At 35.3% G+C, this 26,841-nt stretch overlaps 3 protein-coding genes across 4 annotated transcripts; 1 reads left to right on the forward strand and 2 right to left on the reverse strand.

Annotated features, from left to right (window-relative positions):
* Nucleotides 1–2,911: 2,911 nt before the first annotated feature.
* On the forward strand, nt 2,912–18,539 carry LOC129244769 (larval cuticle protein A3A). Its single transcript, XM_054882596.1, has 3 exons — nt 2,912–3,059; nt 12,533–12,670; nt 18,101–18,539. Exons 1-3 carry the CDS (start codon nt 3,000–3,002, stop codon nt 18,329–18,331), a joined length of 429 nt encoding a protein of 142 aa, XP_054738571.1. The 5' UTR covers nt 2,912–2,999; the 3' UTR covers nt 18,332–18,539.
* Nucleotides 2,994–7,552, reverse strand: LOC129244770 (uncharacterized). Of its 2 annotated transcripts, none has more exons than XM_054882598.1 (4): nt 7,444–7,552; nt 7,258–7,323; nt 6,964–7,131; nt 2,994–3,294 (listed from the first exon to the last, which is right to left on the reverse strand). In XM_054882598.1, exons 1-4 carry the CDS (start codon nt 7,508–7,510, stop codon nt 3,188–3,190), a joined length of 408 nt encoding a protein of 135 aa, XP_054738573.1. In that variant the 5' UTR covers nt 7,511–7,552; the 3' UTR covers nt 2,994–3,187. The 2 variants fall into 2 exon arrangements, with proteins under 2 accessions (XP_054738573.1, XP_054738572.1); XM_054882597.1 differs by having other exon boundaries at nt 6,964–7,134.
* A 16-nt stretch (nt 18,540–18,555) lies between the features above and the next one.
* LOC129244768 (cyclic nucleotide-gated cation channel beta-3) lies at nt 18,556–26,615 on the reverse strand. Its single transcript, XM_054882595.1, has 7 exons — nt 24,722–26,615; nt 21,878–22,493; nt 20,678–20,827; nt 20,530–20,614; nt 20,316–20,405; nt 19,985–20,239; nt 18,556–19,866 (listed from the first exon to the last, which is right to left on the reverse strand). Exons 1-7 carry the CDS (start codon nt 25,636–25,638, stop codon nt 18,920–18,922), a joined length of 3,060 nt encoding a protein of 1,019 aa, XP_054738570.1. The 5' UTR covers nt 25,639–26,615; the 3' UTR covers nt 18,556–18,919.
* Nucleotides 26,616–26,841: the final 226 nt, after the last annotated feature.

Raw genomic sequence — 26,841 nt, forward strand, 5'->3', positions numbered from 1 at the left:
AAGTTTTTGTCCTTTACTGTAGATCTGAGTTCTGCAGTTTTGCGTCTTTTAGATCTTTCACCTGAGTCACTGAAATGTTTCTGAGGACGGCGACGTCGTTTCGGTATTGCTGCAACAGTTAATTCAAAACCTCCTTCCAACCAAGACTTGTACTTTGATAGGAAAACATCTTCCTTTTTATGTACTTGTAGCCACTTTTTCTTGATTTGTGATTTAAAATGTGAAAAATTGTGCCTAAGAGCTGATATCTGTTCGTCAGAGTATTTTTCACTTGAGAAAAGCTCCTGTTGTAAAAAGTTTAATTTTTCGTCAAAATTTGGTAAATTCTGAGCTTGCATGCGATCGAATATGTATTTTCAAGTACCAATTCGAACCCCTGAAGTGTCTTGAGAACCTTAAACAAACTAAAAAATAACAAGTATAAAAAACGCTTTTAAAAAAACTGTTCCATGAAACTTTTGAAATTCCACAATTAATTAATTTGCGGTTTTCTGCGGCTAATTCTACTTTATTCTACATCTCAAAGCATATGTACACAATCTGAAAAAAAATTCAAGCTTGGACGGACTTGGAAGTATAACTTTCAGCTTAACAAATAAAAAAAATATGTGTAAAAAATGCACTATTTCTCCTTGTACGGAATTCAATAAATTACCGTATTAATGAACAAAATCTATAAAATATTTATTAAATTTGGAAAAAACATACCTGAAGCTTCAATTTCCATCACTAAAACGAGACATATAACTTTAAATAAGTTAACTTTACTTTTTTGAAGATTTGTTGCTTGCCGAACGCCGAGCGAGATATGTGTAGACTGATAAGCAATGAACTTTTGACTGCCAATATGGCGGTAGCGCACGCGACGAAAAAGCGCGAGAGGGGGTGGAGTGAATACTCTATTGTGTTATCTTTCTATTTTATTCATTATTAAAATCAATTAATGCATTTTCAAAATTGACTTTTGGCCGCCTAGATTATCAAAATACCGGTATGTGCGTTGTTCGTTGCACAGCCTGCAGTGCTTTGCGCTCGGCTTTGCAGTTTAGCACAATTCCCCATAATTCGCTGCCGTACAGAAGAATTGAGTTTGTGGCTGCCATAATTAGCCAGAAAGTAAGCCTGCAGTCAAGTGGAATACCTAAGTATTTCACTACATACTTTTTCTGTCACTAAAGACGTGTCGCCTATTTGCATTATAACCACAGTTCACGCATCATCAGAGCCATTGTGGCAGCAATGGCGTGTTCCAGAATGCATGGACCGAAAATCTTCCCCCCATTTGACAACCGTCGCCCACAATGGAACCACATCCCCCTACTTTTCTTATCCAATTGGCATAATTCAGTACTCAAAGTTTCTTGGGAAAGGAACACCGGCGAAAGGATGAAGAAAGCTTGTGATGCCCTCTTTATCAAGAGGACATTTGGTGAAAAAAGACCCCAAAGAATAACCGTATATAAACATTGGGCGTACAATACAAGATAGATCTGAACAAAGACTATAAAATACGAATACCAGACAGAAAAGATTGGCAAACGGCTCAGATATGAACAATGGCACCGAATCGGGAGTGTACTCGGAGCAGTTATCCTTAAACTGCTTCCTTAGACCCCCAAACCAGAGTAGCGTCTTCCAAGCTGAGATCTACGCTATAGACAAAGCAGCAAAAATGATAAGACTATTGGAGTTAGCGCTTCTAGTGAGCAGACATTGCAAGCTGTAGGTACTCCTTAAAGCGAATAAGTCGTTGACTAACGATGTAGAGAATTCAGAATATGTCACCTTTCCAAACCGCTACTTTGTTGTTGGAAAATTTGGCAATCGAGTGACGTCAGTACAGAAATTAAATAAATCTTTGCACTATTTGTTCTATCATTCTTGGGTGCGGCTCTAATTAAGGTCTTTGGTGTTCAGCAGTCATCCAAGGCTCGGCGCAAGTCGATTAGTACAAACCGCACATGGATTGTCCACTTTACCCATCCATACACATGTATGGTAGCATGAGCAACCGAACTACACGTCCTCCGCACCACTTCCATTCTTTTTAGAACTCGTTTTTTTCTTTTTTTCTCAAACAAAAGCTTAATTTAATTACAAAAATAAAAATTAACACCGGCTAATATTAGATATCGCCATTAAAAATAGTTTTAAATTTCAGCTTCAAAGAGTGTTGACATTAATGTACAGTAACTAATTTCCGTTCTAAAGTGGTCAGAGAATGAGTTTATTGTGTTAGCAACGGAACACTTCTTTTTCGTTCTCTTCTTCGTTCTCGTCTATGTATTTAGCGCGTATAACGGGTATAACTTGGGCTATTAAAATGCAGAGTCATTCCATAATTTCTATGTTCCAATGAAAGTTTAAAACCCTGCTAAATGCGAGAAGTGGAAAAATATTTACTCAATTACCCCGAAAGGGTGACGGGGATGACGTCTCCTCTTTTCCGCTTATGCTACACTAACTTGATTCACACACGCAGCAAAAGCAGTAAAGAAGAGCTCTGCATACTCGTACTTACATACATACATACATACATGTGTTCACTGTCTGTCTTATAATACGAGTATGAACCGTAAATAGTGGAAACATAATTGCAACCTGTCTTTTGGCAGACTTGTGCTCGCCAGTCATATACTCTACAGCACCCCACCGCACAACCGCAACCGAACAAACCTATAGCTAAAGCAAAGCTAATCTTCGGCAATGCTACTGACGACGGACAGCAATGATCATTTGGCGTGGCCCTTGAATATCGAAATGCCGAGATGCCGCGATGCCGCGATACCGAGATGTGTGTACACAACTCTTACTAAATTCATATGGACTCGTAGGTATGTGGCATGTCACACTTTGTTATAAAAGCAAAAGACATCTGCACACAGTGGTTAGTCTTGAAACACGCGCGTGCGATAAACGTACTAAGTTAAACAAAGTGTACTTAAAGAAAATCTTGTGTGAAAGCAGAAATCCGTTAAAACAAAAATACGAAATTCAAAATGCTGAAATTTATTTTGATTGCTTGTCTTTTAGTACAAATCGCCTTAGCGGCGCCACTTGTAAGTGAATGATAGATACATAAAACTATTGTACATGTATTTGCATAAATACGTAAAAGAAAAATGTGCTTGTTTGTTAAAAAAAAACAGAATTTTTAAAATGCATTTGTTGCGACTCGGCTTGAGACTTAAGTTCTGACACATTTTTCACGTTTTGTCGAACGATCCATTTCGCATTTCTCATATGGGCTGCATTTCGTGTTGCCGCAATAGGCGCCGGAGGAGCTGGAGCCGGCTGTAAAAAAGTTAAAATTAATTAAAATTAAAAATTAATAAAAAAATTTAATTTTTTAAAGAGATTTTTAGCAAGGAAGTGATCAAGTATTTATTTTTTAAATAGGGTTTAAAAAGTAGCCAGGAATAAAAAATATAGGAACTTTAGTTTTACAGGCATGAAGTTAAAATTGGCTGTTATCAAAAAAAAATTTTTTTGTAACATAAGCGTGTTTAAAACATACATTTTTAAGCGATATACTTCTATTGGTGCACTTGCATTTTTAGTAATTTGTTAAAAAATATTCTGAATAACTTCATTTGATTTGAATATGAACCTGTCAAGCAATTGAAAATTTTTGCCATCAAATAAAGAAATATAACTTTTTTGAAAGAATCGATAAAAAAAATTTTAATGCTGCTGTTTTTCCACTTTAAACATTTTTATTGGAAACTTATTGAGCCTTGAGTGCACGAAATAAAAAGACAAAAACTAAATGAAGCGTTAAATCTTTTTTAATTAAATGCTATTAAATGGAAATAATTAAAAATTAATTGGTAAAGAAAATTATTTTCGTTTTTTTTTTTTTTTTATGATAAAATAAATATCTTGGAAAATTCTATCAAAAATTAAAACAGTAATCAATTTTTTTCTTAGTTTTGTAAATATTTTTTTGGCAGTAAATTTTTTAGTTTTTCAAAATTATTTTCGTTTTTGTTTACTCAGACAGAGAAAAACCTAAAATAATCTGGAAAAGTTCTATCAAAATTAAAAAATAATAATTTTTTTTTAATTTTATAAATATTCTTGTTAGTCGATTTTTTAGGTTTAAAAGTTTATTTTCGTTTTTGTTTACTCAGACAGAGAAAAAAATAAAATTATCTGGGAAAATTCTATCAAATTAAAAAAAAAAAATTGTTGACAAAAATTTACTGACAAAAAATATTTACAAAATTTAAAAAAAAAATTAATAAATTTCTTTATAATTTTGTAAATATTTTTTGTCAGTAAATTTTTGTCAATAATTTTTTTTTTTTAATTTGATAGAATTTTCCCAGATAATTTTGTTTTTTCTCTGTCTGAGTAAACAAAAACGAAAATAAATTTTTAAACCTAAAAAATCGACTAACAAGAATATTTATAAAATTAAAAAAAAATTAGTCTTTGTTCAGATCTATCTTGTTTTGTACGCCCAATGTTTATATACGATTCTTCTTTGATGTCTTTTTTGACCAAATGCCCTCTTGATAAAGAGCTTTCTTCATTCTTTCGTCGGTCTTCCTTTTCCAAGAAAGCTTTGAGTCCTGAATTATGCCAAGATGCTTGGTTTCGTGCGATAGTGTTAGTGTTACTCCATCTATGGAAATATTTTTTGTCAGTAAATTTTTGTCAATAATTTTTTTTTTTTAATTTGATAGAATTTTCCCAGATAATTTTGTTTTTTTTTTGTTTTAGAATTTACTGACAAAAAATATTTACAAAATTTAAAAAAAAAATAATAAATTTCTTCATAATTTTGTAAATATTTTTTGTCAATAATTTTTTTTCCAATAAATTTTTTTTAGTTTTTCAAAATAATTTTCGTTTTTGTTTTCTCAGACAGAGAAAGAAATAAAATTGTCTTGGAAAATTCTATCAAAATTAAAAAAAATATAGATATATATATATGTATAATTGGCGCGTACACCCTTTTTGGGTGTTTGGCCGAGCTCCTCCACCTATTTGTGGTGTGCGTCTTGATGTTGTTCCACAAAAGGAGGGACCTACAGTTTCAAGCCGACTCCGAACGGCAGATATTTTTATGAGGAGCTTTTTCATGGCATTGACAAAATATTTACTGACAAAAAATATTTACAAAATTAAAAAAAAAATAAATATAGTTTTTCATTAATTTCATTTATTTCAAAAATTAATATATTTTTTCATAATTTTGTAAATATTTTTGTTAGTAAATTTTTTTTTAGTTTTTCAAAATTATTTTCGTTTTTGTTTACTCAAACAGAGAAAAAAATTAAATTATTTTGGAAAATTCTATCAAAATTAAAACTGAAATCAATTTTTTTCATAATTTAAATATTTTTTGTCAGTAAATTTTTTAGGTTTTCAAAAGTCATTTTTTAATCAGATAAAGAAAGATGTATAACAATCCAGCAAAAATTTATCAAAATTAAAACAGCAGTAAAACTTTCTTCTTTTTAAACAAACCAATGGACAAGGAATTAAAATTTATTGAAAAAGAAAATGTTTTCCCTTTTTAAACAGATAAAGGAAAAGTATAATGATTTCGAAAAAATCCATAAGAAATTAAATAATAATAATAAAAAAAATTATTAACAAGTTTCTTTTAATATTTTTCTTTGTTTTTGGATCAAAAAATTGTGATTTATTAAAACAAAAAATCATTGCATTTTCAATTAAGTAACATTTATTGACGAGGAAAATAATTTTGTTTTTTCTTCTAATCAGATAAAAAAAAATTGTAATGGTCTTGAAAAAAGTTGTAAAAAATTAAAAAGAACTTATACATTTAAATTATTATTTTTTAATTTGGAAAATAATTATCAGCTAATTAATTCTTATTAACTTAAATAAACACAGGGCCAAACAATTTTTATTTTCATAAAAAAAATCATTGTTTTTTTGCCAAATTTGTTGATCAAGAAAATTATTTTCTTTTTTTAATCAGAAAAAATGTAATGGTTTTGAAACAATGTATACAAAAATTAAAAAATACATTTTTTTTTTAATTAAAAAAAATACTTACATTTTTTTAATTTTTTAAAATGGAAATGGAGTTGGAAAATAATTATCAGCTTTCTTTTTTTGTTAATTCTATTCAACTTAATTAAACACCAGATCAAACTATTTAAATTTAATAAAGAAAATCATTGATTTTTCGGCAATAAGTTTATTGGTAAATCAAATTATATTCCTTTTTTAATCAGATAAAAATGTAATGGTTTTGAAAAAGTCTATAAAAAATAGACATATATTTTTTATTTTTTTTTTAAGTTTTTTGTTTAGTTTGAAAAATAATTCTCACCTTCTTTTTTTCAATTATATTCAACTTAACAAACAATTTTAATTTAATAAAGAAAATCATTGCTTTTTTCGTTAAATAAAATTTATTGAAAAAAAAAATGTTTTCTTTTTCAATCAGGAAAATTTAAAAAAATAATAAAATAACAATAAAAAATAAAAAACTAAATTTGGCAAATAGTTTCAAGCACTAATTTATATATTCAGCACCAACTGCTTTGGAATAGAAATAAAATTTACCCTCTTAAAAAATTTGGGTTACTAATTTTCCCAGCTTTATGTCTTTTATTAAATATTTATACGCGTCAAATAAAAGCCATCATTTAATTTGTGGCTCTATTGTTAAACCGGCATTGAGCTCACAAAATAAAAATTCGAAAACTGTGTTCGCCAAATTTTCTGTATATTTCTGTATGAAAACTCAGTTTGAGCTGCAACTTTTATGAATTTATGAAGTTCGCGTTCAGTTGAAAACTTCATCAAAATGTTCCAGAAATTACTTGAACCAAATGATGGCATTTCAATTGAGAATTTCTCTCCCTTATCAATATATTTTTGAATAAAAAAGAAGGCAGCTTCTTCTCTTTTTAAATTAGTTTCAGCATTTTTAAAAATTTCAAATTTTAATATTTAAAAATGTTTTCTACTCACAATATTTATCACGAGAGGATGATGAACTACCGTAGTCCAATTGATTCCGTTGTATACAGGAACGCTCATTGCACAAATTCGGGCAACACTTGCCGCCGCTGCCACTGCAATCTGTATCTTGTTTGCATTTTGGCGTGCAGGTCAATACCTTCGAGGCTGAGGGGCAACCTACTAAGCAAAAAAGGGCAAAGCGCAGCAAACAAAAAGAAGAAGGAAGTTTTCTTATTAGCGGCAAATTCGAACAAAACAAAAAACAAAAAAATACACACAACACAAAAACAAATTAACACATACTCTGCGCATTGCTCATTACGACGAGCGCCAACAACAGCAGCATAAGCACTTTGAAAGTTTCGCCGCCTGCAAAAACAAATTACCAAAAGGGCGTTAAATATTTTTGTATTTCTTGTATGCAAATTTTTTCTATTAACACTTCGACTAATTTTTTCGCAATTGCAATAACCAATTCATGCAATTTACCAAAGAGGCGGTTGTTGTTGCTGTTGTTGTTGAAGCTGAATGCTGGCGATCCGTTGTGGCGAAACATGTTGTTCACTTCTACGCTTTTAAATGAAAACTACCTTAAAAGCAGGGCAAGCACGACGTGTTTATATGTATGTTTGTGCTCTGCAAACAGTTACGAAGTTTATTTTTTTTATTTATAATTTTGTGGTTATTTTTTGTTTTTAATAAAGCACTATTTATGCATGTTTGTAGGCAGTTACAGTGTGTCGAATATGTATGTGTGTATGGAAAACTTGTCTTCGCTTTGAAGCCGACAGCACATCTCTTGCCGATAATTGCCGCAAGCGTTCACTTGTTTTGAGGTCTGTTTTGGTTATTTACATATAAGTTCCTAAAATACATACATACATACGTAGGCATATACATATATTTGATTATATACCCTGCACCCATGGTGAAAAGATTTTTAGAGGTGTACTACCTCGCAGACCGTTATTCGGCTCTGAGCGAATTTGACAGACATGCCGACGTCATTCGGCAAAATTTAGCTTTAGCTTAGTGAAACACAAAACGAATGACGTAGAGTTCAAAGTTCCTCTCAAATTTTTTTTCACCACACCTAACGAGCAAACCTCTATCTATCTATCATCCTTGCCCTGCACCAAATTTGGTTGAAATTTCCTCTTAATGCTTCTTCCATGCGCTTTTTAGTTGTTGTAGGGCTGTTGATCTGTCAAATGTTCTCATTATGACCATCTAATGATACTGGACCCATGCGAGGTTTTGTAGCTGGTTGATGTTATGTATATTGATATTGCTTTTATTGTGCGAGGGTCGTTTAAAAAGTCTGGCACGAATCAAGGTTATTTTTAGTTAGTAGCATCTCTTAGAAGAACGCACACAAAGTTTCAGCCAAATCGGTCTATTTCTTTGTGTTAGGCATTCATTTGAATCGAGGAAGTCAAGTGATTTTCCTTTTCCCTCACGAAAACGGCCAGCAGTTGTGGTCGCCTTACCAAACCCAATCAATATAGTAGAGGTGGATAAGTGTTGTTTTCGAGTTAATCTAACGGTATATCCAGGAAATATCATTTTAAGCAGGGTCGAACCAGAGGACAAATCTCTTTAAATGAGTTGCTTTAAGGGAAATGTGAAAAGGCGACGGATGGCATGCGCGGTTTCGCCATAAGCAGAAACTCGTTAAGAATGTAGGGCTCTATCTTCAATATGCCCATATACACAAATAATTGGTTGTTAAACCGAGCCCTCTTCCTGTTTACGGTGTGCGTCTTGATATTGTTCCACAAATGGAAGGGCCTAGACTTTTATTCCGCACAAATCACTCGACTATGGCGGCAGCCTTCTATCCTCCATAGGTAGGCATTCACCCTGTTACAGTATACATTCAAAGCAACACGAGTTCCTTTGCCTCCAAAAATCTAGAAAGCCGTTGATAGCCTTTTAATAATGTTTGTCTGCGCTGCACAATGGTTAGCGTGGGTATTTAGGAGCCTCCATTACGGATTTTATTTTTATATTTTTCTTTAGAGCTTAGACAGATCCCTTCTGAAAAGATTTATTGACGGCACGGAGAATGAAACTCTCTGCATGGTATTGTACTAAGTACCGGAAATTCGAACCTAAATGCCTGTCTCTGTGAAGCAGGTCGCCCACGATACCGGGAGCTTTTGGCTCTCGCAGCATAAACTGCCTAGAAGATTGCTTAAATATCAAATTAATCGACCATCTCAAATATCACAAACGATGTGTTTATGAAGAGGTTTTTCATGGCAAAAATACACTCGGCGGTTTGCCATTGCCTACCTAGGCGCGACCGCTATTATTTGATTATCTTTCTTATATTTCTATTTTATGAAAGTGAAAAGTGCCCTTACCTGAAACTTGGCAAAGTAAATGAATAAGTTCGAAGAGACTTCTTTCAGGCCTGTTTTATCGCTCAAGTCACAGCTTGAAATCTTGAGACGTGATCCCCAAATTTCTTGTACCTTTCTATGAGGTTTTTATACCATCACCATTCTAAAACAGCGGCTGTGCGGGTATAAGCGAAGCATAAGTACCTACATCACTATTGCGTGAAAGGTATAAAATCATCAACTCAGCGGTTTCAATACCATTTTCATTTGTTAATTGTTTTTTCTGCATGAGGTAAGAAACCAAAACTGCTGGTGAAAGATGCGGGAAAAGCAAGCAGATCAGGGGGCAGTGGCTGGAGCAGGTTTCCATACAAAATTTAGAATAATTTTTATCTTATCCATAGAAAACGACGTCATGTCGTGAAATTACATTTACTCGTTAGCAAGTAAGAGATTGAACTCGAGCCTAACCTTTTCAAGTAATTGTTTTGTTTTGCGTACAAATATACTTTTGTATGAGAGACATGAAGTCAACACGCAAAAAATCACTCAGCCCACTTGACCAAAATCTAATGAAACACATCGCAGCTAAGATTCGGTTATTTATTTGCTATTTTTGGGTTTGTTTAACAAAACTTTTTTTTGGAAAGTTCCACCGAACTTACAATTTTGTTGAAGAATTTACTGCACACTAGAACAATTCATAAAGATGGCGAATCAATATAAAATTTCTAGCTGCAGTTAAGCAAAACCTTTTAAAACATTTTGGTTAATCAATAACTGCATTGACCAAGGAAAAACCGAGGTTTCCAAATAAAATTCCTAAAACTCTCTTTCGTGGAACTTTTAAGTCAAGTATTGATATTGAATCTTACCTCGAACTCCACTTCGCCAAGTTCTGTAGTATTGCATTTTTTTCCTTGTTCACTCCTCTCGGGAGCATAGAGCCAACACAAGACTCAGTCATGCGTTGGTTTCGTTAGTCTGTTTTGATTTCTGACAGGGTAGGTAATTAGCCTGCCGCTACCAGTCCTAAGTAGTGGGAAAGCCCACCTGTCGTTGCTTAGGAGCAACGCCTTCTTACTGCTTGGAGCGCCATCTGTTTTTGACATTTTTCCAGCAGAGTGATCGCGCAGATGGTTGAGGACTTCGCTAAATTGAGTGCTATTACCACGGTCGCCCGCTTCCTCGTGTTGGCGCCACAGATGCAATGTGTAACTGTGTGTTGGTGGATTTTTTGTTTTTTGAAACAGGGAAAGTAGGAAATTTGGAAAAGTGCGAACACCATGCTTTACGTGGGATTCGAACCCACAACCTCTGGGATGGCAAGCACTTACGCTAGAGTACCGGAAAACCAGCAAAGAGAGCCACTCATCTATTATCCTACAATCCACAATGCCTACAATTGGCCACTCCCTTCGGAATACCGAAGCAGAAGTTCATTGGTACAGCATCGTTCAATTCCCAATGAATTCGTGTAGACCAAAAAAGTCTAACTTAGCAGAGACGGCGGGTACAGTCTTTATACGTCACTCCCATTCAGTGGATTCGGGATTAAGGCGCTTCGTGGGTATAAGGGATCAGGAAAATGTTTTTCTAACGGCGGACACCCTCAACATGCAATGGAAAAGCTTCGATTGTCTTTCTGGCATAAAAAAAATTCTCATAAAACCCGTTTGTCGTTGTAGGCACCTCCATTTGTAGTCAAGCCGCACACTGCAAATTGAAGCAGAAGCTCATACTTAATCTGGAATTCTATACGTAGCGTTCCAGACGTGGTAGCTGATGAATCTTATAACTCCTGGAATGCTAGGTATGGAGTTCTAGCTTTATAAAGAATATGCGCGCCAGTTATGTAGGAGTATATGTGTACGCACCATATACATATATACGTATGTAGTAGAACCGTTTGATGCATTTAATATGAAGTCCGTTTTGGTTTGTTGGGTGTATATGTCAAATCTGAACACAGCACAAGTACTATCATATTTAATTGCTCATAAAACAATAATAACTGCTTTTAAACACAACTGCCGCACAGTGGTCTGTTTCATAAATTAAACGCTCTTAAAGAAATCAACAATACTTGTTCGAAAATGTGAACATTAAATTTTTATATATATAAATTATATATGCATATTAATTATAACAAGTAAATACTAACTGGTATTTGTGAATTAAGCAATTTTATTATGAAATGCGCTTTAGAGCGGTCCATTTTAAAATTTTAGAAATGAGCATAAATATTATTGCACTGCAAATTGCTAAATCGCACACTTTGTAATGTCGTAAGTGACATCACATCAGCAACAGCATGACAGTGCGCATGCACTTACGACCAAACGTACAGACATATGAATGGATGTGCCATGCTCCTCAGCAAATCACGTTTTCATCTCTGTAGAGGTGCATATATTTATACCAATCAAAAAAAAAGAAGAAATATTAAAGTTGAAGCACATACTCGTATTTGCATACATTCGTACTACGTAAGTGGATGAGTAATTACTTCTCGTGAATTGCATATATTTATGTGCATGTACTCGCCGCAATACTTGCATACTTATTTTGTACATACAAAGGTAGGAGCAAAGTCATGTAAATACGTAAATGTACATACATACATACATACTCAAATATACATGTGCAAGCATACATACGGGCGTGCAAGTTAACGTTGTTTACAGGGCAATAATGCCGCCCGATCGAAGCAAGGCAATCGACGGTAATTTCATGCGAAAACTGGTTAAAGCGTTTGGTTTTATTGCTTTTAAGTGCACATATGAAAGCATATATATGTAGTATTGCTTACATATTTATATATAAGTATAGTTTTCCGAAAGATAAACAAATTTCATACCAGCATCTTCCGATTTTGCAACTCGTGCCTAATAACAACAGGTTCCGTATTTTTTTTGTTTTTTTTTGGTAAGGTTTTGTTTTCAATTTTAAACGCCTTCTTTTAATTACTTTTTATTTACTTTTGTTTGGGGATAATCGTTCGATTTTGTGTCATTTGTTTTATATCACAAGGTCGTATGCGATAAAATCAATTATATGAGTACGGAAAGTGGAAAGGCCGTCGAACGTAAGCCAGCACTTGTTTATGCACGTACTCGTACAGATAATGCATATTTGTGGATATGCACGCATACACACATACATACATCCATAAGCATATGATTTTACATAATCTGCACATTCACTAATTTTATGCAATGGCATTGCAGGACCAAGCGGAAGCAGAGGAGAAGGCTGAATTGGAACGTATCCAAAATGAAAGTGCCCAATATGCCTATGGTTCGAATATTGAAGATAATATAAATGATGGAGCTATTCAACGCGAGGAGACGCGCGATGGTACCAAGGTGAGTTAAAATTTGTTTTAATAAAAGTAAAATAAAATAAAATAAAAAGTAATAAAATTATGGAAAAATGGAATAACATAACATAAAATAAGACAAAATAAAATAAAATAAAGTGAAGCAAAATAAAAAAATATTAAAGGAAATTAAATTAAATGGAACAAAATAACAAAAAATAAGACAAAATAAAATAAAATAAAATAAATTAAAATAAAATGAAATAAAATAAATTAAAGAAAACGTTAAAAAAAAAAAATAAATTAAATTATATTGAATGGAATAACATAACACAAATAAGACAAATTAAAATGAAATGAAGTAAAATAAAAAAAATAAAATAAGCTAAAATGAAATATAATTGAAGTAAATAAAATTAAATTAAATTTAAAACAATTGAAAAAAAAAAATGAAATAAAATGAAATGATCGTTTTAATAAAAGTAAAATAAAATTAAATAAAAAGTAATAAAATTATGGAAAAATGGAATAACATAACATAAAATAAGACAAAATAAAATAAAATGAAGTGAAGCAAAATAAAAATATATTAAAGGAAATTAAATTAAATGGAACAAAATAACAAAAAATAAGACAAAATAAAATATAAATTAAATTAAAATGAAATAAAATAAATTAAAGAAAACGTTCAAAAAAAAAAAATAAATTAAATTATATTGAATGGAATAACATAACATAAATAAGACAAATTAAAATGAAGTGAAGTAAAATAAAAAAAATAAAATAAGCTAAAATGAAATAAAATTGAAGTAAATAAAATAAAATTAAATTTAAAAAATTTGAAACAAAAAAAAAAATAAAATAAAAGAAATAAGAATAGAATAAAATAAAATGAAATGAAATGAAAAAAATCAAAATTGGAATAAAATAAAATGAAATAAATTGAAAAAAAGATTAAATGAAATGAAATTAAAAATAAATTAAAATTGATGATGAAAAAATGATGGCTTTTTTGCTAGTCAGTTGCTTTATTTTACAAAAATAAAAACTTAGCATTAATACATCATATTTCGACTTGACTGTAGCAAAATTTCAAAAAAAAAGAGGTTGTCTGTAAAGTCGGTTTACTGACGATAGTTCAACGTGACAACGTCATAAGAAAATACTGATTTTATTTGTTTGATAGATATTTTGTATGGATATAGAGGAGGAGGTAAATGGAATCACAATGGAATAGGTCAAGTTACATTTACACAAACGTGAAAAATGACGAAACATTTATCAAATTCATGAAAGATATATTCAATTTCGATTGTGCATCAGACGTTAATAAGTCAACAACACTAAGAGCCAACATCATCGATTTGCCTTTTTCAAGACACTTTACACTCGAAACACCCTCTTTCATTTCGTACTTTTCCTATCATCGTCCTCTTCTCAACAGAGAAATGGTTCATTACCATGCACACAGAAAGAAGGCATATGCAAATACAAGTATGTGAATTTATATACCTACATATGCGCATCTACATACATACATATATACGCTCACTCAAGTAGGATAGAGCCAGATGTCGAACGTTGCCCAACGCGGGGGCCGATTGTGCCTCTTTGTCGTTCGTTCCGCGCTCTCGCGTGCAGTTCAAACAAGGTAACGACGCATGAGCAAGATAACGACGCAGTTTTTCGTGCGTGCAGCCGGCTAAATCGAATTATAAGACGTTATCACGTCAAAAATTAATAATTGTAAAAGTTATCGGTGTTTGTGTGGAACCCATTTCTTCAGAAGTCCCTTGCGGTGATCATCACAAATCCATGGAGATTCATCTAAAATCAATCGGACAAGAGAAATTAGTTTTATTAATAGATAATCTTGTACCTGATCGAAGGTTTTTTCAAAATTAACAATATGGCGGAAATATTTTTAAGATTTTCGAGAAAAAACCCGACAATTAATTGTTTAAAAAAAATGGAAATTTTTGAAAACAAAATCCTTCGATCACGCACGAGTTTTTTATGTTTTTCAAAAGCAGCATAAATTTTATTTGAAATCTACCAAGCGGTTTTTAAGTTACAGTGATCACCAGTTCAAAAAACATGGTTTTGAGAAAAACGCATTTAAAGTTTTGCTATCGGGCGCCCCAGAGCCCTTTGTTAATTGTTGAATAACTCGAAAAATATTTTTCGGATTCACTTCAAATTTTCACACAATATGTTTAAGATATATATATATAAATATGTCGTATATATATATGTTTAAGATATATATATATAAATATGTCGTATATATATATATATATATATATAATTGTCGCATACACCCGTTTTGAGTGTTTGGCCGAGCTCCTCCTCCTATTTGGGGTGTGCGTCTTGATGTTGTTCCACAAATGGAGGGACCTACAGTTTTAAGCCGACTCCGAACGGCAGATATTTTTATGAGGAGCTTTTTCATGGCAGAAATACACTCGGTGGTTTGCCATTGACTGCCGAGGGGCGACCGCTATTAGAAAAAACTTTTTCTTAATTTGGTGTTTCACCGAGATTCGAACCTACGTTCTCTCTGTGAATTCAGAATGGTAGTCACGCACCAACCCATTCGGCTACGGTCGCCGAAGATACGAGTATTACACTTTAAGAAAATGCACAAAAAAAACAGGTTTTTGAAATTCTTGACCACTTTATTGGTGAATTGGTCAATAATATTGGAAAATAAAATAAAATTAAGAAAATATTGAAAGAAAAGAAAAATCAAATAAGACAGCATAAAATAAAATCAGATAGGTTTAGATGACATCATAAGTTAAAATGAGGCAGGTGAGATTCGACGGGTTGAGATGGTATCAAAAAGAAGAGATGTGAGGTGATGAAAAGCGATGTGATATGAACAGGTGGTTCACAGAGGATCAGATATGAGGATATTAGATAAGATCAGATTCGATTAGGGTAGTTCAAGGGAGATCATATGAGATGGAATTATATTATATCAGAAAGGCTGAAGTGAGGAAATTGTTATTTAACGTGTTGGTTAAATGAGAGGAGATGTGATGTGATATTTTATTTACTTATTTTATTTATTTATTTAAGAATTGTGACTGTATCTGTAAGAGTTTCAAGTCTTTTATTATATAATATATCGCTTTTGAAAGTAACGAAAAGAAGTTGTGATGTGATGAGCAGAAAATATGTAATGTGAACGTGTGGTTGACAAGATTATACTAAAATATTTACGAGGATCGTTTACAAAGTGCTTGCAAAAATAAAAGCTACTTAATTGTCTACATAGTCACCTTTTAGGCGAATGCACTTCGTCCAATGCTGTTATAGTTTATTGAGGATAATAGGATTTTTTCCCCCTTGTTCACTCTTCTCGGGAGCATGGGCGTGTCTTGCGTTGGTTTCGTTAATTCATTTGATCTCTGACAAGGTAGGTAAGTAGCCTGCCGCTACCAGTTGTAAATAGTGGAAATGCCCACCTATCGTTGCTTAGGAACAACTTCTGCTTGGATCGCCATCTGTGTTTCACATTTTTCTGCCAGAGGGATCGCACGGATGGTTGGGGACTTGGCTAAATTTCGTGTGTCTTCGCTATTACCGCGGTTGCTCGCTTTCTCTTGTTGCTGCCACTGATGCAATGTGTAACTGTGTGCTTTAGGATTTTTACAAGTCTGCAAAATAGCCATGCGTTTCTACAATCACCTCCTCGCTTGAATAAAATGGTTTTCCCGCCAGCCATTTCTTCAAATTGTGGAAATAATAATAGAACGAGGGATCCGAGGGAGCCAAGTCTGCATTAATTTTATCAGCACAACTGCTGAGCTGGTGCGTTGTTGTAATGGAAAAGGATAATTACTCGACTTCCTCGATTGAAGCGAATGTCAAGCACAATGAAATACACCGTTTCGGCTGAAACTTTGTGTCTGTTCTTCCAAGAGGTGTTACTAACCAAACTTAACCTCTATACACGCCAGGCGCCAGTAGTGCCATCTCTCTGACTTTGCACGGAATTTTCAGACGACCCTCGTAGAGTGAGAGTATCTGTGTTGTTATGTGATGAGAAGAAAAGATGTGAGCGTGTAGTTGGCAAGTGCTCAGATGTGCTGAGATCAGATCAAATGAGGCTCGATTAGAATAGTTCATATGAGATCACATGGGATGGAATTAGATCAGATGTTTTGAGATAAACTGAGTTGATTAGAGATATAATGGGATGAAGCAAGATATGATAAGACTGTCTATTAAAAAACATGATGATCAAAGGAATGAGAATAAAGATGTGAAATAAGGATTGAAAATCGCTCTTGAACTTAAGAATGATATACAAGGTGAAGTCCAAAATAAACAAGACTGAGCTAAAATAGAATCGACAGGAGTTTTGATCTGATAATTTCGAGTTTATTTATTCAAGGGGGCTACTCTGGCCTCGATACACTGTTTTGCGCGATCGAAAGAGGTCATTGACCAGAATGTCATTCAGGATGTCAATACAAGCCTTTTGGATGGCCTCTGCGGACGCAAAACGTGACAGTTTGGCCCGTTAGCACGAACTCCTTGTGGACAATTCCCTTGAAATCGTAAAAACAAATGAGCATCGACTTGATTTTTGACTTCTCCAATTTTCTGGGTGCTGGTTCGTCTAGGGCCTTCCATTCGGCACTTTGACGCTTGGTTTCAGGTTCACGTTGGAAACACTATGTTTCCCCACCAGTTACTAGGTTGTAAAGGAAGCTCTCGTCTTTTCTCGCCTCTTTGATGAAGTCTTTCGAATATTGAGTTCTGAGCAATTTTTGGTCCTCAGTTAACTCGTCTTTTCTCGCCTCTTTAACGAGGTCTTTCGAGTGTTGAATTCTTAGCATTTTTTAGTCCTCAGTTAACTTGTGCGGAGTGAAACGTGCACAAACCTTTCGTAAGCCCAAATGATCAGTTAAAATGCGATAAATCAATGTTTTGGAGACATGCAACTCCGATTCCATGAATTTCAACGATGATTTCAATTCATTTTTGATAAATTTACGAACAATTTCGATGGAGTTTTCGGGGATTACGGATTTTGGGCAGCCCATGTGTTCATTGTCATGTATGTCCTCACAACCATCTCTGAAACATGTAAACCACTCTTGAACTCTGGCACGAGATAGACAATCATTGCCATAAACTTTTTTCATCAATTCAAATGTTTCGGTAAACGTTTTACCGATTTTAAAACAAAATCTGATATTAGCTCTTTGTTCGAAACTCATTTTTGTACCGATGACACAAACATACTGACACTTTAGACGCAATAACTTCGCTTCCACTGAACCGAATGTCACCAAGCTTTCACTGGAAGTCAGCTAGGGATATAACTTCCAACGCACTAACACATTAAAAAAATGGCGCCATCAAAAACATTTTTCTGGCGTCAGTCTTGTTTATTTTGAACTTCATCTTGTACAAATGTTTTTGATATATGTTTCTAATTATTTATATCTATTTCCAGGTTAAAGGCATGTACTCCTACCGTGACGGCTATGTCATGCGCACCGTTCACTACGAAGCCGATGAAAATGGCTACCGCGTCGTTAAGGAGGATACACAAGAGATTGGCGATGGACCACAGTTCGATGAGAATGGTGAGGCCACCGTTGAAGGTTCGTTGATTCCAAAATACTCCATTCGTTTGGACAAATCCGATAATGAGAAACACTACAAGGATGCGCGATTCAGTTAAATCGATTACTTATTGTACAAATCGCTTTATAAGCTGCTTAATTAAGAAAACAGACTGAAACAAAAAATTACAATATTTCTTGCTTTGTTACACTTTATTGTAGTCGTTGCGGTAAATTTATGAAGAAGCATTACTTAAATGACATGTTTTTCTTTTTAATGTTACAACTTGAATTAAATGTGATTTCTTCACAAGAATAAAAAAAAAACAAGTAAAATGTGTGTGTATGTTTTTCTTTAGTAGAAGTTTTTATATTTATTTGCATCTCAGTATGTACAATAGCGGTTTTTGGAACCGGTTTGCGCATGCAGTTACATAAATGGCTTCTAAGTGCCGCAAGTTCAGAACATCAATGGTCACAATAATAAAATAAAACTTTTTATTGCATTCTTACTAACCTCTTTTTCTTGAATCACTCTTCATTACCAACAAGTACATATGTCATAAAAGTATAATATACTCGTACGTTAATGTATACATACATACATACGTACATACAGAGAGACATGTACGTATTTATAAAGCTTTTCGAAAACATACATATGTATGTATATTATGTAATTAATAACTGTCGTCTATATGACACACTTAAACTGTTCCCTTCGCCTTCAATGGCGCCTCTTCGCTGGTGCTCTGCTGCTCCATTAAACTATTAGTGGATTTCGATATGATTAGTGCTTTTTGTGAATCGGTCAAATTTATAAAGCTGTGCTTGGTCTTCAACTCATTTTGTATGGATGAGAGCAAATCTGGCGAATTGGCACGCCTCCCAACACCGCCCCCACCAACACCCAGTATACCGGCCATACCGGCACGCAGCTCATTTGCCACTATCTGGACATCATCACACTCTTGGTCCTCTATGCTTGCCAAGGGATTGGGTCTACTTTTTTTGCGCATACGCTTAGAGCCACGCGTTATCAGCATCACTGCAGGTGACTCGTAGGGCAATGCCTGTATGACAGTCTTCAGCAACTTGGGCGGTGTTTCGGGCGTCTTTGGATTGCTGATAACCACATCGGCTTTTAGCGCGCTTTTGGCGCGCTCTTCCTCACGTTCACGTGCCGCATTCTTACGCATCAGCGCGCGCGCACGTTTCTTCAGTATGGCTTGTGCGTTGGGATAGTAGGCGATCACTTCGTTGAGATCGGACTTGGAGAGCACGAAGAGATTTGCATAGCCTTTGGAGCGTACATCTGCCGTGCGACGATCGGCCCCATTTATGCCGAGCAAACTGATCTCACCAAAGACGGACCCCTCAGAGAGTGTGGCCAATACGATATCGCTGTGTGGACCACCCATCACTTGAACCTGCCCCAGTTTGATAATGTACATTTCGCGTCCAACCTCGCCCTTGCGACAGACATAGTCACCCGGCAGGAAGGTGACTGCACGCAATTTCAAGACCAAATCGCGCAGTAAAGCCTCCTCGCAATCGGCGAAAAGCTGCACTTTCGAGAGTGTCTGTATGTGCACGGCGATGGCGATATCTGTTTTCAAATTGATCGGTAGTGAGTCCAAAATGTTGGCTTCATCTGGATGGAGGAAATGGAAAAATGTGGTTAGCATTTTCAAGAACAATTTTTTTGGCAGTGAAAGTCACTGAGCTTTCAATGCTCGTAGCATTTTAAGTGGACTGTTTTTCTTTCTTACCCAAAGTACGCTGTTGCTCCCAAGTGAATTTAAACCACATTTTCACCCGTCCTTGCACTTCGCTTGGCAAATTCAAACGTCGCATATACTCCAAGGTCTCATCCTCCAATTGACGATATTCGTTTTTATTGCGTGTTGCCGTCGAAATGATATCACGTATCTGACCGATGAGCAACGCAAAAACGAAGACACCCATTAACCAAGCGGCGGTCATGAATACATATTCACCTTCCCGCTCGGGTTTCGGATTTTTACCTATGTGAGGCAGTGAGTGTTGGAAAAAATGTCAATGCGTAGATTGTAAAATATTTAAATTCTATTTCTCAGTTACCTATAGATGTTGCCGTTTTCGTGGCGAAGGCAAAGCAACGCACATAGGGATGTCCTTTACCGCTGAAAACCCAACGATTTTTGCCCAAACCTATAATTGAGATTTATAAAATGGTATCATTCTCAGTAAAAAGGCCTGTAAAACCAATTGTAAGTTAAGCTAAAAATCAAAGGAACTCTTGTTTCTTTTATTTTTGGGCAATTTTTTGATTTACCTTGGTAGTCACTATAGGCGTAATAGGCGCAAGCTGTTAGGTGGATCATATATAACATATATGTTAGGGTCTTAGCCACGCGTACCTTAAAAGCGCAACCAAATTGTTCAAAGAGAGTGGAGAAACGAATGAAACGAAATGAACTTACGAAATGTGGTGAAGATATAACACGATCCAGCAGCCTGAAAACCTCCCAAAAGCTTTGAATTTTAAACAAGCGCGGAAAGCGTAAGTAAACAGCGCCAGTGCCATATTTGAAATAGAAAAGCTCCAAAGGAAGTAGTGCAAGCAAGTCCAGCTGAAAGTGGATGCCAAAAAATTTTATTTTTATTTTTATTTATTTATTTAAATGAGAACTATGTAATTATAAATAGAGGATCCACTAAAGAATAAGCACTGACTACTAGGGAGCTCGGTCTGACATTTATAATTACTACAACATTTACAGTTGAAAATGGTGTAGTGCCTGCGCAGTAACTGAACTCCAACCAGTTCGTTTTCTTTGTCTCCTTCTCATTATGTTGTATCCTTTTCTCTATCTCGATAATTGCCCCATTTCTATCTTTTTATCTTTATCTTTGTCTTTGGGTTTGTCTTTGTTATTATCTTCATATTTATCTTTATTTCTATTTCTATCTTTATCTCCATCTTCAACTTCAGTTTTATCTTTACCTTTATCTTTATCGTTATCGTTATCTTTATATTTATAGTTATATTTATCTCTATCTTTATCTTTATCTTTATCTTAACTTTATCTTAATCCCTATCTTTATCTTTATCTTTATCTTTATCTTTATCTTTATCTTTATCTTTATCTTTATCTTTATCTTTATCTTTATCTTTATCTTTATCTTTATCTTTATCTTTATCTTTATCTTTATCTTTATCTTTATCTTTATCTTTATCTTGATCTTTATCTTTATCTTGATCTTGATCCTGATCTTTATCTTGATCTGGACCTTCATCTTGATCTTGATCTTTATCTTTATCTTTATCTTCATCTTTATCTCTATCTCTAACTTTATCTGTGTATTTATCTTTTTTCCCATCTACATATCACCTTTACCATCCTCCTTGTTAATATAAATCTTATTCTCAGTATCAATATTAAAGCATACATTTGGCGGCACATATAGATGTTTTTGTATTTGTGTTAGAATTAAAGCCGACTAAAAATCGACAAATGATTAAAGAGTCCCCCCAAAGTTATTTTAGGGAATCATGAAGTCTTGCAAGTATCAATAAAAACTCAAAACGTTGCATAGTCATAGGCGCCAGACCATAAGAAATTCAAATAAATTGTGCTTTACAGTTTTAACGCTACTGTATTTCAGTTTTTCAATCTTACCTTAAATTGCAGCTTTCTCATGTAATTTTTGCGCGTTAAATTCTTATTTTTCACCCAAAATCCCTCGAATAGATACATGATTCGATGTTTAAAAAAAATCACATCCAACAGATAAATGATGTCCGCACAAAAGTCACATATCAGCCAGGTGTTTGTATTTTCCGGCGTTTGAAAGGGGAATGTGGAGCGTAACGGTATGACCCAAGCATTATAGAGAAACGATAGCGAGACCACACACAACCATGAAATGTAGATTTTTCCCTGTGGATCAAGTGTCTTCTCCTCATTATTGCTACCACATAAACTGGAACAAATCCACACATTCGAACGCGATGTGTCCGCTTCGAAAAGACGACCACGATTCAATGATTTGGCTGCATCCATCAGTTTCGTTTTGAATGGGGAATTTTCATGAGTTGTGCTTACGGATTTCAGTGCGGCTGGGAGTGAACGCACAGGCGAGGCCGAACCGTCAGTGCTGGTGCCGGCATCGGCATCGGCGCTGGTACTGCTTGACGGTGTCGGTGGCAACTCTATGCGTGATTTAACTTTGTTGGCGCGTGCCGTAAAGCGACGCACAAGATGACGCACCTGGTCGCGAACATCCGAGTTGAGGCTGTAGAGGAGAAATAAGAGAGGAGAAAATTGTATAGTTTTTTTATCACCGATTAAAAAACAATGTTTCTACAAATCGTAAAAAAAATTAACGTACGTAGGCTCAATTGATAGTGGTGTCATTGCTCTTTAGTCTCACAAAATTTCATAAAAATTATCTCATTTAAGAGTTTTTTATATCAAACCATCTAGAAAATGATTTAAAATGAAAATCTATAGCATCGCGCTTTCAAGTACTGAAAATTTTACATGACATACATACATACATTTTACATTCAATTACATGATTTTAATTTCTCGGGATTTTCTCGAAAATTTATTTCAGGCCTAATTTGAGGCCCAATAAGACCAAGTTGGTTGAGCTACCAAAAAAATAGGTGTGCTATAATAAAATATGTCGCCTTACCCGAATAACTTGGCGCGTGACTACCATTCGGAATTCAGAGAGAACGTAGATTCGAATCTCGGTGAAAGACCAAAATGTAGAAAAATTGTTTTTTAATAGCGGAGAGTGTATTTCTGCCATGAAAAAGCTCCTCATAAAAAATATCTACCATTCGGAGTCGGCTTGAAACTTTTGGTCCCTCCATTTGTAGAACAACGTCAAGACGCACACCACAAATAGGAGGAGGAGCTCGGCCAAACACCCAAAAAAGGTGTACGTGCCAATTATATGTTCAGAGAAAAGTAGTAGAGCGCCAAGTACCACGGCATGTGTATCAAGAAAAATTTTTTTATGAAGTTCGGACTGCGGCCAAACAAATCCAGAATTTTCTCTCTGTGGTCTATGTTTCTACGACAGAGAGGCCCAGGACGACTATTTTCCTTTACCATGAACCAGATGATCGCTGAACTTTAGAGGTTGTATCATCTTCAAACGCGCAAACGTTCTTATTCCCTTCCTTAGCAATACCCTCTTTACGAGATGTTCCGATCGTCTATGCGAGTGCTCCAAACACTAGAACGAGCATATCCGAGAGCTTTAGAACGAGGCGTTTCCTTCCTATTTAGTACTTAATTGCCCACTTAGTAGTGGCACTTATTGGCCGGAATGATTTTCTGCAAGTTTACAAGGCTGATGGTTTTTTCGGTGCTAAGGCTAGTCGTTGAGTAAAAATATCCTGTGTTACACCAAAAGTGTGACTGCTTAAAGTCAAAGTGCTTCTCACCTTGTCTCCGTAGGCTTATGCACCAGCTAAAGGTAATCTTTGATACAGAAGTCTTTGCTATTTCTTTTATGCTCTATGGAGACAGTTAAAAGATGCTTAAGATATTCAAATATCTTCTCGTTTTTAAGGCATGCCTATGTCGAAGGAAACGATACTGTCAGCTGGTATAGAGAATAGAGTAAAGTTAGAGCTAGAATAAAGTTTATATGCCACCGAAGTATACAAGTGTTTCCTATAAAAATATGATGGACTGAGCAGCCTGGCAAAACCTTCAACCATTTTTTAATACAAAATGCGCCAAATTTTGCCAAATAACTTTTAGCGTCTTAGAAAGGATTTTAATAAGAGTTTGACACAACGGCGAGGGCCTAGTCGGTGCCTATTAAGATATTAAAAATATCAAAACACGATTAATTTGTAATAAGCGTTGCCCTCGATTGCCCTGTGGGTGCATCCATGGTAAAAAAAAAAGTTTCTCATAAAAATCACATGCCTTTAGAGGCGGTATGAAACTATCGGATCTCCATTTGTGGAGCTTCGAAACACGAACACCACAAATAGGAAGAGAAGTTCGGCCTTAACACTTGTTAAGCTGGTATGTGCCATACAATTATTACTATGCATATCTTTAGGCGCAGAAACTTTAACATCAGCATTGTTCGCATGCGAAAAGTATGCAGATTATTAAGATAGATATGTAAATTAGTTTCACATGCAAAAATCGATTAACTGAATTTTTATTACCATTTTTCTATTTTTCATATTTCACCTGCACACTAAAAGTATAGAGCATAGGCAGTAAGCAGACGTGCGATAAGCAGCGTTCGAAATATGCATTTACTTATATTCGGCTTATCGTAAGCCGCTAAACAAATAAAACATTAAATACTCACAGAAAAAAAATTCGTGCATTAGCTGTAATAAACTTTGCATATTTTTGGGCGTTTGAACGTTTTTTTGTTTTTTTGTATATTTTATTGATACCGAATATTTATCTATTCATGCAGTTGAATTCTCTTTCAAAGTGTTCAAAAGCAATTTCTCCCTGCCTTCCGCTTACCTCGTTGCGCTAAAGCGTCTATCAGTTGGTGTCTCTTCCTCCGGCGCCACTGCGGCGAAATCACTTTTCACCAGTTCTGGTCCAAAATTCTGCTCATCATTCAATATATCCGGCAGCTCGTCATAACAGATTTGCACATCCTGTTCATCATCATCGACCAGCGGCTGTGACATTGTGTTCTCCGTCATCGAGGAGCCTTCACTTTGTGGCCGCCGCTGACTATTGCTACCATTTGTAATGGTATTATTGCTGCATCTGGAAAAATTTATGCCAACAACCACATCGCTCTCATCTGGCACTTCGCCAGGCAACAGCACTGGCTCGCATCTTTGCTCTTCCAGCGCGCAACCCGTGGCAACGGACGAAGCATTCGTTAGCGGTGTTGTAGGTGATGCTGGCGTCGACGTCTTCGTACCATTCAACACACGACGTACGCTCTCAGGACTAACCAAAGGTTTCTCATTGACATACTTTAGAATGTCCTTGACTAGCGCGTGTGTGCCTTGTATATTCGAGCCATGCTGCTCCGCCTCCAAACAGCCAATGCGGCCATTGCGAAAGTACAGCTTCGAATTGGTGAGACGTGGACTTCTCATTTTCTGGCGTTGCCGTTTGAAGGAGTTCAATTTGTAAGTGACGGGCGATGACTTTTGCGAAACACCATTTGCTTGACGTTCCGTCGGACTTGGCGTTTTATTCTCCTTATTCGGCATAGCTTTATTACGCCTACGTTTGGGTGCTTGATCCGCTTTGTTAGCATTACGTACGGCAATTTCCGTGGCGGTGATAACATTTTCAATCTCTTTAAGATCCTTGGAAATCTCCTCAAGACTGCGACGCATAGTCGCCTCTTGTTGACTGGGCGAGTGATAGCGTTGACCGCTAAAGCTACGGGTATTCCACTTTGTGTTGTTCATCGTTTTCGTAGCTGTTTAGTTGTTGGGTGTTGCTGTTTTTGTTTTTGTTGTTATGGGGTTGCTTAAAATGCGTGTGGCATATGGTTGATTTGGTGGTGGTGGTGGTGGTGGTGGAAGTGGTGATGTTGGTGGCGGCGTTGACGCACCGACTTGTGGCACTGCAAAGGTCACTGCTTCGAAGGTATTGATGAATGGCTGGCGTTTGATTTTTACACTAAGTGATTTTCAGCAAGAAATTGCACAAAATCCAGTTAACGAATTGTCACTTCATTTTTGAAAGGTAGTGCAAAAAATTGATTAGAAAACCCGAAAGCCCGATGTTAGTTCGTTAATTTCAAGGCGATTGGATATAATCGTAGTTAATTTTATTTTGAACTGCACACGAAGCGTTTTAAATCGAAACTAATCGCCAAGCACAAACAAACAACCGTAAAACGAGCGCTGAAATTAATTTATTTTTTCTTTTTTGCTTCTGTATTTCTCAGCTGGCATATGTAGGTATGTATGTTTTACGCGACGAATACGCGCTTCGCATGCCAAATACGCAATCAATCGATCGATTTTGGACGATCGTAGTTTTAATTTATAATTTAATGATTATATTTAATATTGCAGTTTCGTGTGCGAGACCTGGCTGACTAATTGCTTTTGACATTCAAGCGCTCACTAAGAATACATGCACAGGTGCGTGTGTGCGTGCATGCACGTACATATGCATGTAGGTGAGTGTAGGTGTTAAGGCACTCTGCGTGTGTATTGCAATAAATTCGATTAAGTGTCCTTTGTCCACTTCAATTACCCTCAAACCCATCACTGTAATATTTTTTTTTGTCTTATTCAATTTTCAAACTCACGCATCACAATAGATTACTTCGCAAACTCCAAAATTCTTTTGCACTAAAATATTACACAAAAAAATAGTGATTTACTTCAATTTAGCAACAAAGCACTTTTGTGAAAATCATATGTCCAAGTCTAAACAAATATTCGGTCTTGGTTCACTTACATTCGTCTTCTAATGCGCATGTCTGTTCACACCGCCACCCACCCCCAACAGCCAAATAAAACAGCTGTGCGAATCATGATGGAAAGAATAATGAGATGGCGCCTATCGTGGTACCGTTAATTTGCTCTCAGCAAATCTGACAATGAGTGTAGTTCTTGTGTGCGAACTACATACAGGTGTGTTTGATAAGTTAACTT

The sequence above is a fragment of the Anastrepha obliqua genome, chromosome 4 (genome assembly GCF_027943255.1).
Source record: "Anastrepha obliqua isolate idAnaObli1 chromosome 4, idAnaObli1_1.0, whole genome shotgun sequence".
Lineage (NCBI taxonomy): Eukaryota > Metazoa > Arthropoda > Insecta > Diptera > Tephritidae > Anastrepha > Anastrepha obliqua.

Bases quoted from the DNA above. Each gene is read 5' to 3' on its own strand.
- LOC129244769 (XM_054882596.1), top strand. From the start codon at position 3,000: ATGCTGAAATTTATTTTGATTGCTTGTCTTTTAGTACAAATCGCCTTA. The intron at 3,060-12,532 runs GTAAGTGAATGA...ATGGCATTGCAG, and splicing joins TCGCCTTAGCGGCGCCACTT to GACCAAGCGGAAGCAGAGGA. The intron at 12,671-18,100 runs GTGAGTTAAAAT...ATCTATTTCCAG, and splicing joins AGACGCGCGATGGTACCAAG to GTTAAAGGCATGTACTCCTA.
- LOC129244770 (XM_054882597.1), bottom strand. From the start codon at position 7,510: ATGTTTCGCCACAACGGATCGCCAGCATTCAGCTTCAACAACAACAGC. The intron at 7,324-7,443 runs GTAAATTGCATG...TTGTTTTTGCAG, and splicing joins CAACAACAACCGCCTCTTTG to GCGGCGAAACTTTCAAAGTG. The intron at 7,135-7,257 runs GTATGTGTTAAT...TTTTTTGCTTAG, and splicing joins CGTAATGAGCAATGCGCAGA to TAGGTTGCCCCTCAGCCTCG.
- LOC129244768 (XM_054882595.1), bottom strand. From the start codon at position 25,638: ATGAACAACACAAAGTGGAATACCCGTAGCTTTAGCGGTCAACGCTAT. The intron at 20,828-21,877 runs GTAAGATTGAAA...ATCCACTTTCAG, and splicing joins TGAGAAAGCTGCAATTTAAG to CTGGACTTGCTTGCACTACT. The intron at 19,867-19,984 runs GTAAGAAAGAAA...TCCTCCATCCAG, and splicing joins GGAGCAACAGCGTACTTTGG to ATGAAGCCAACATTTTGGAC.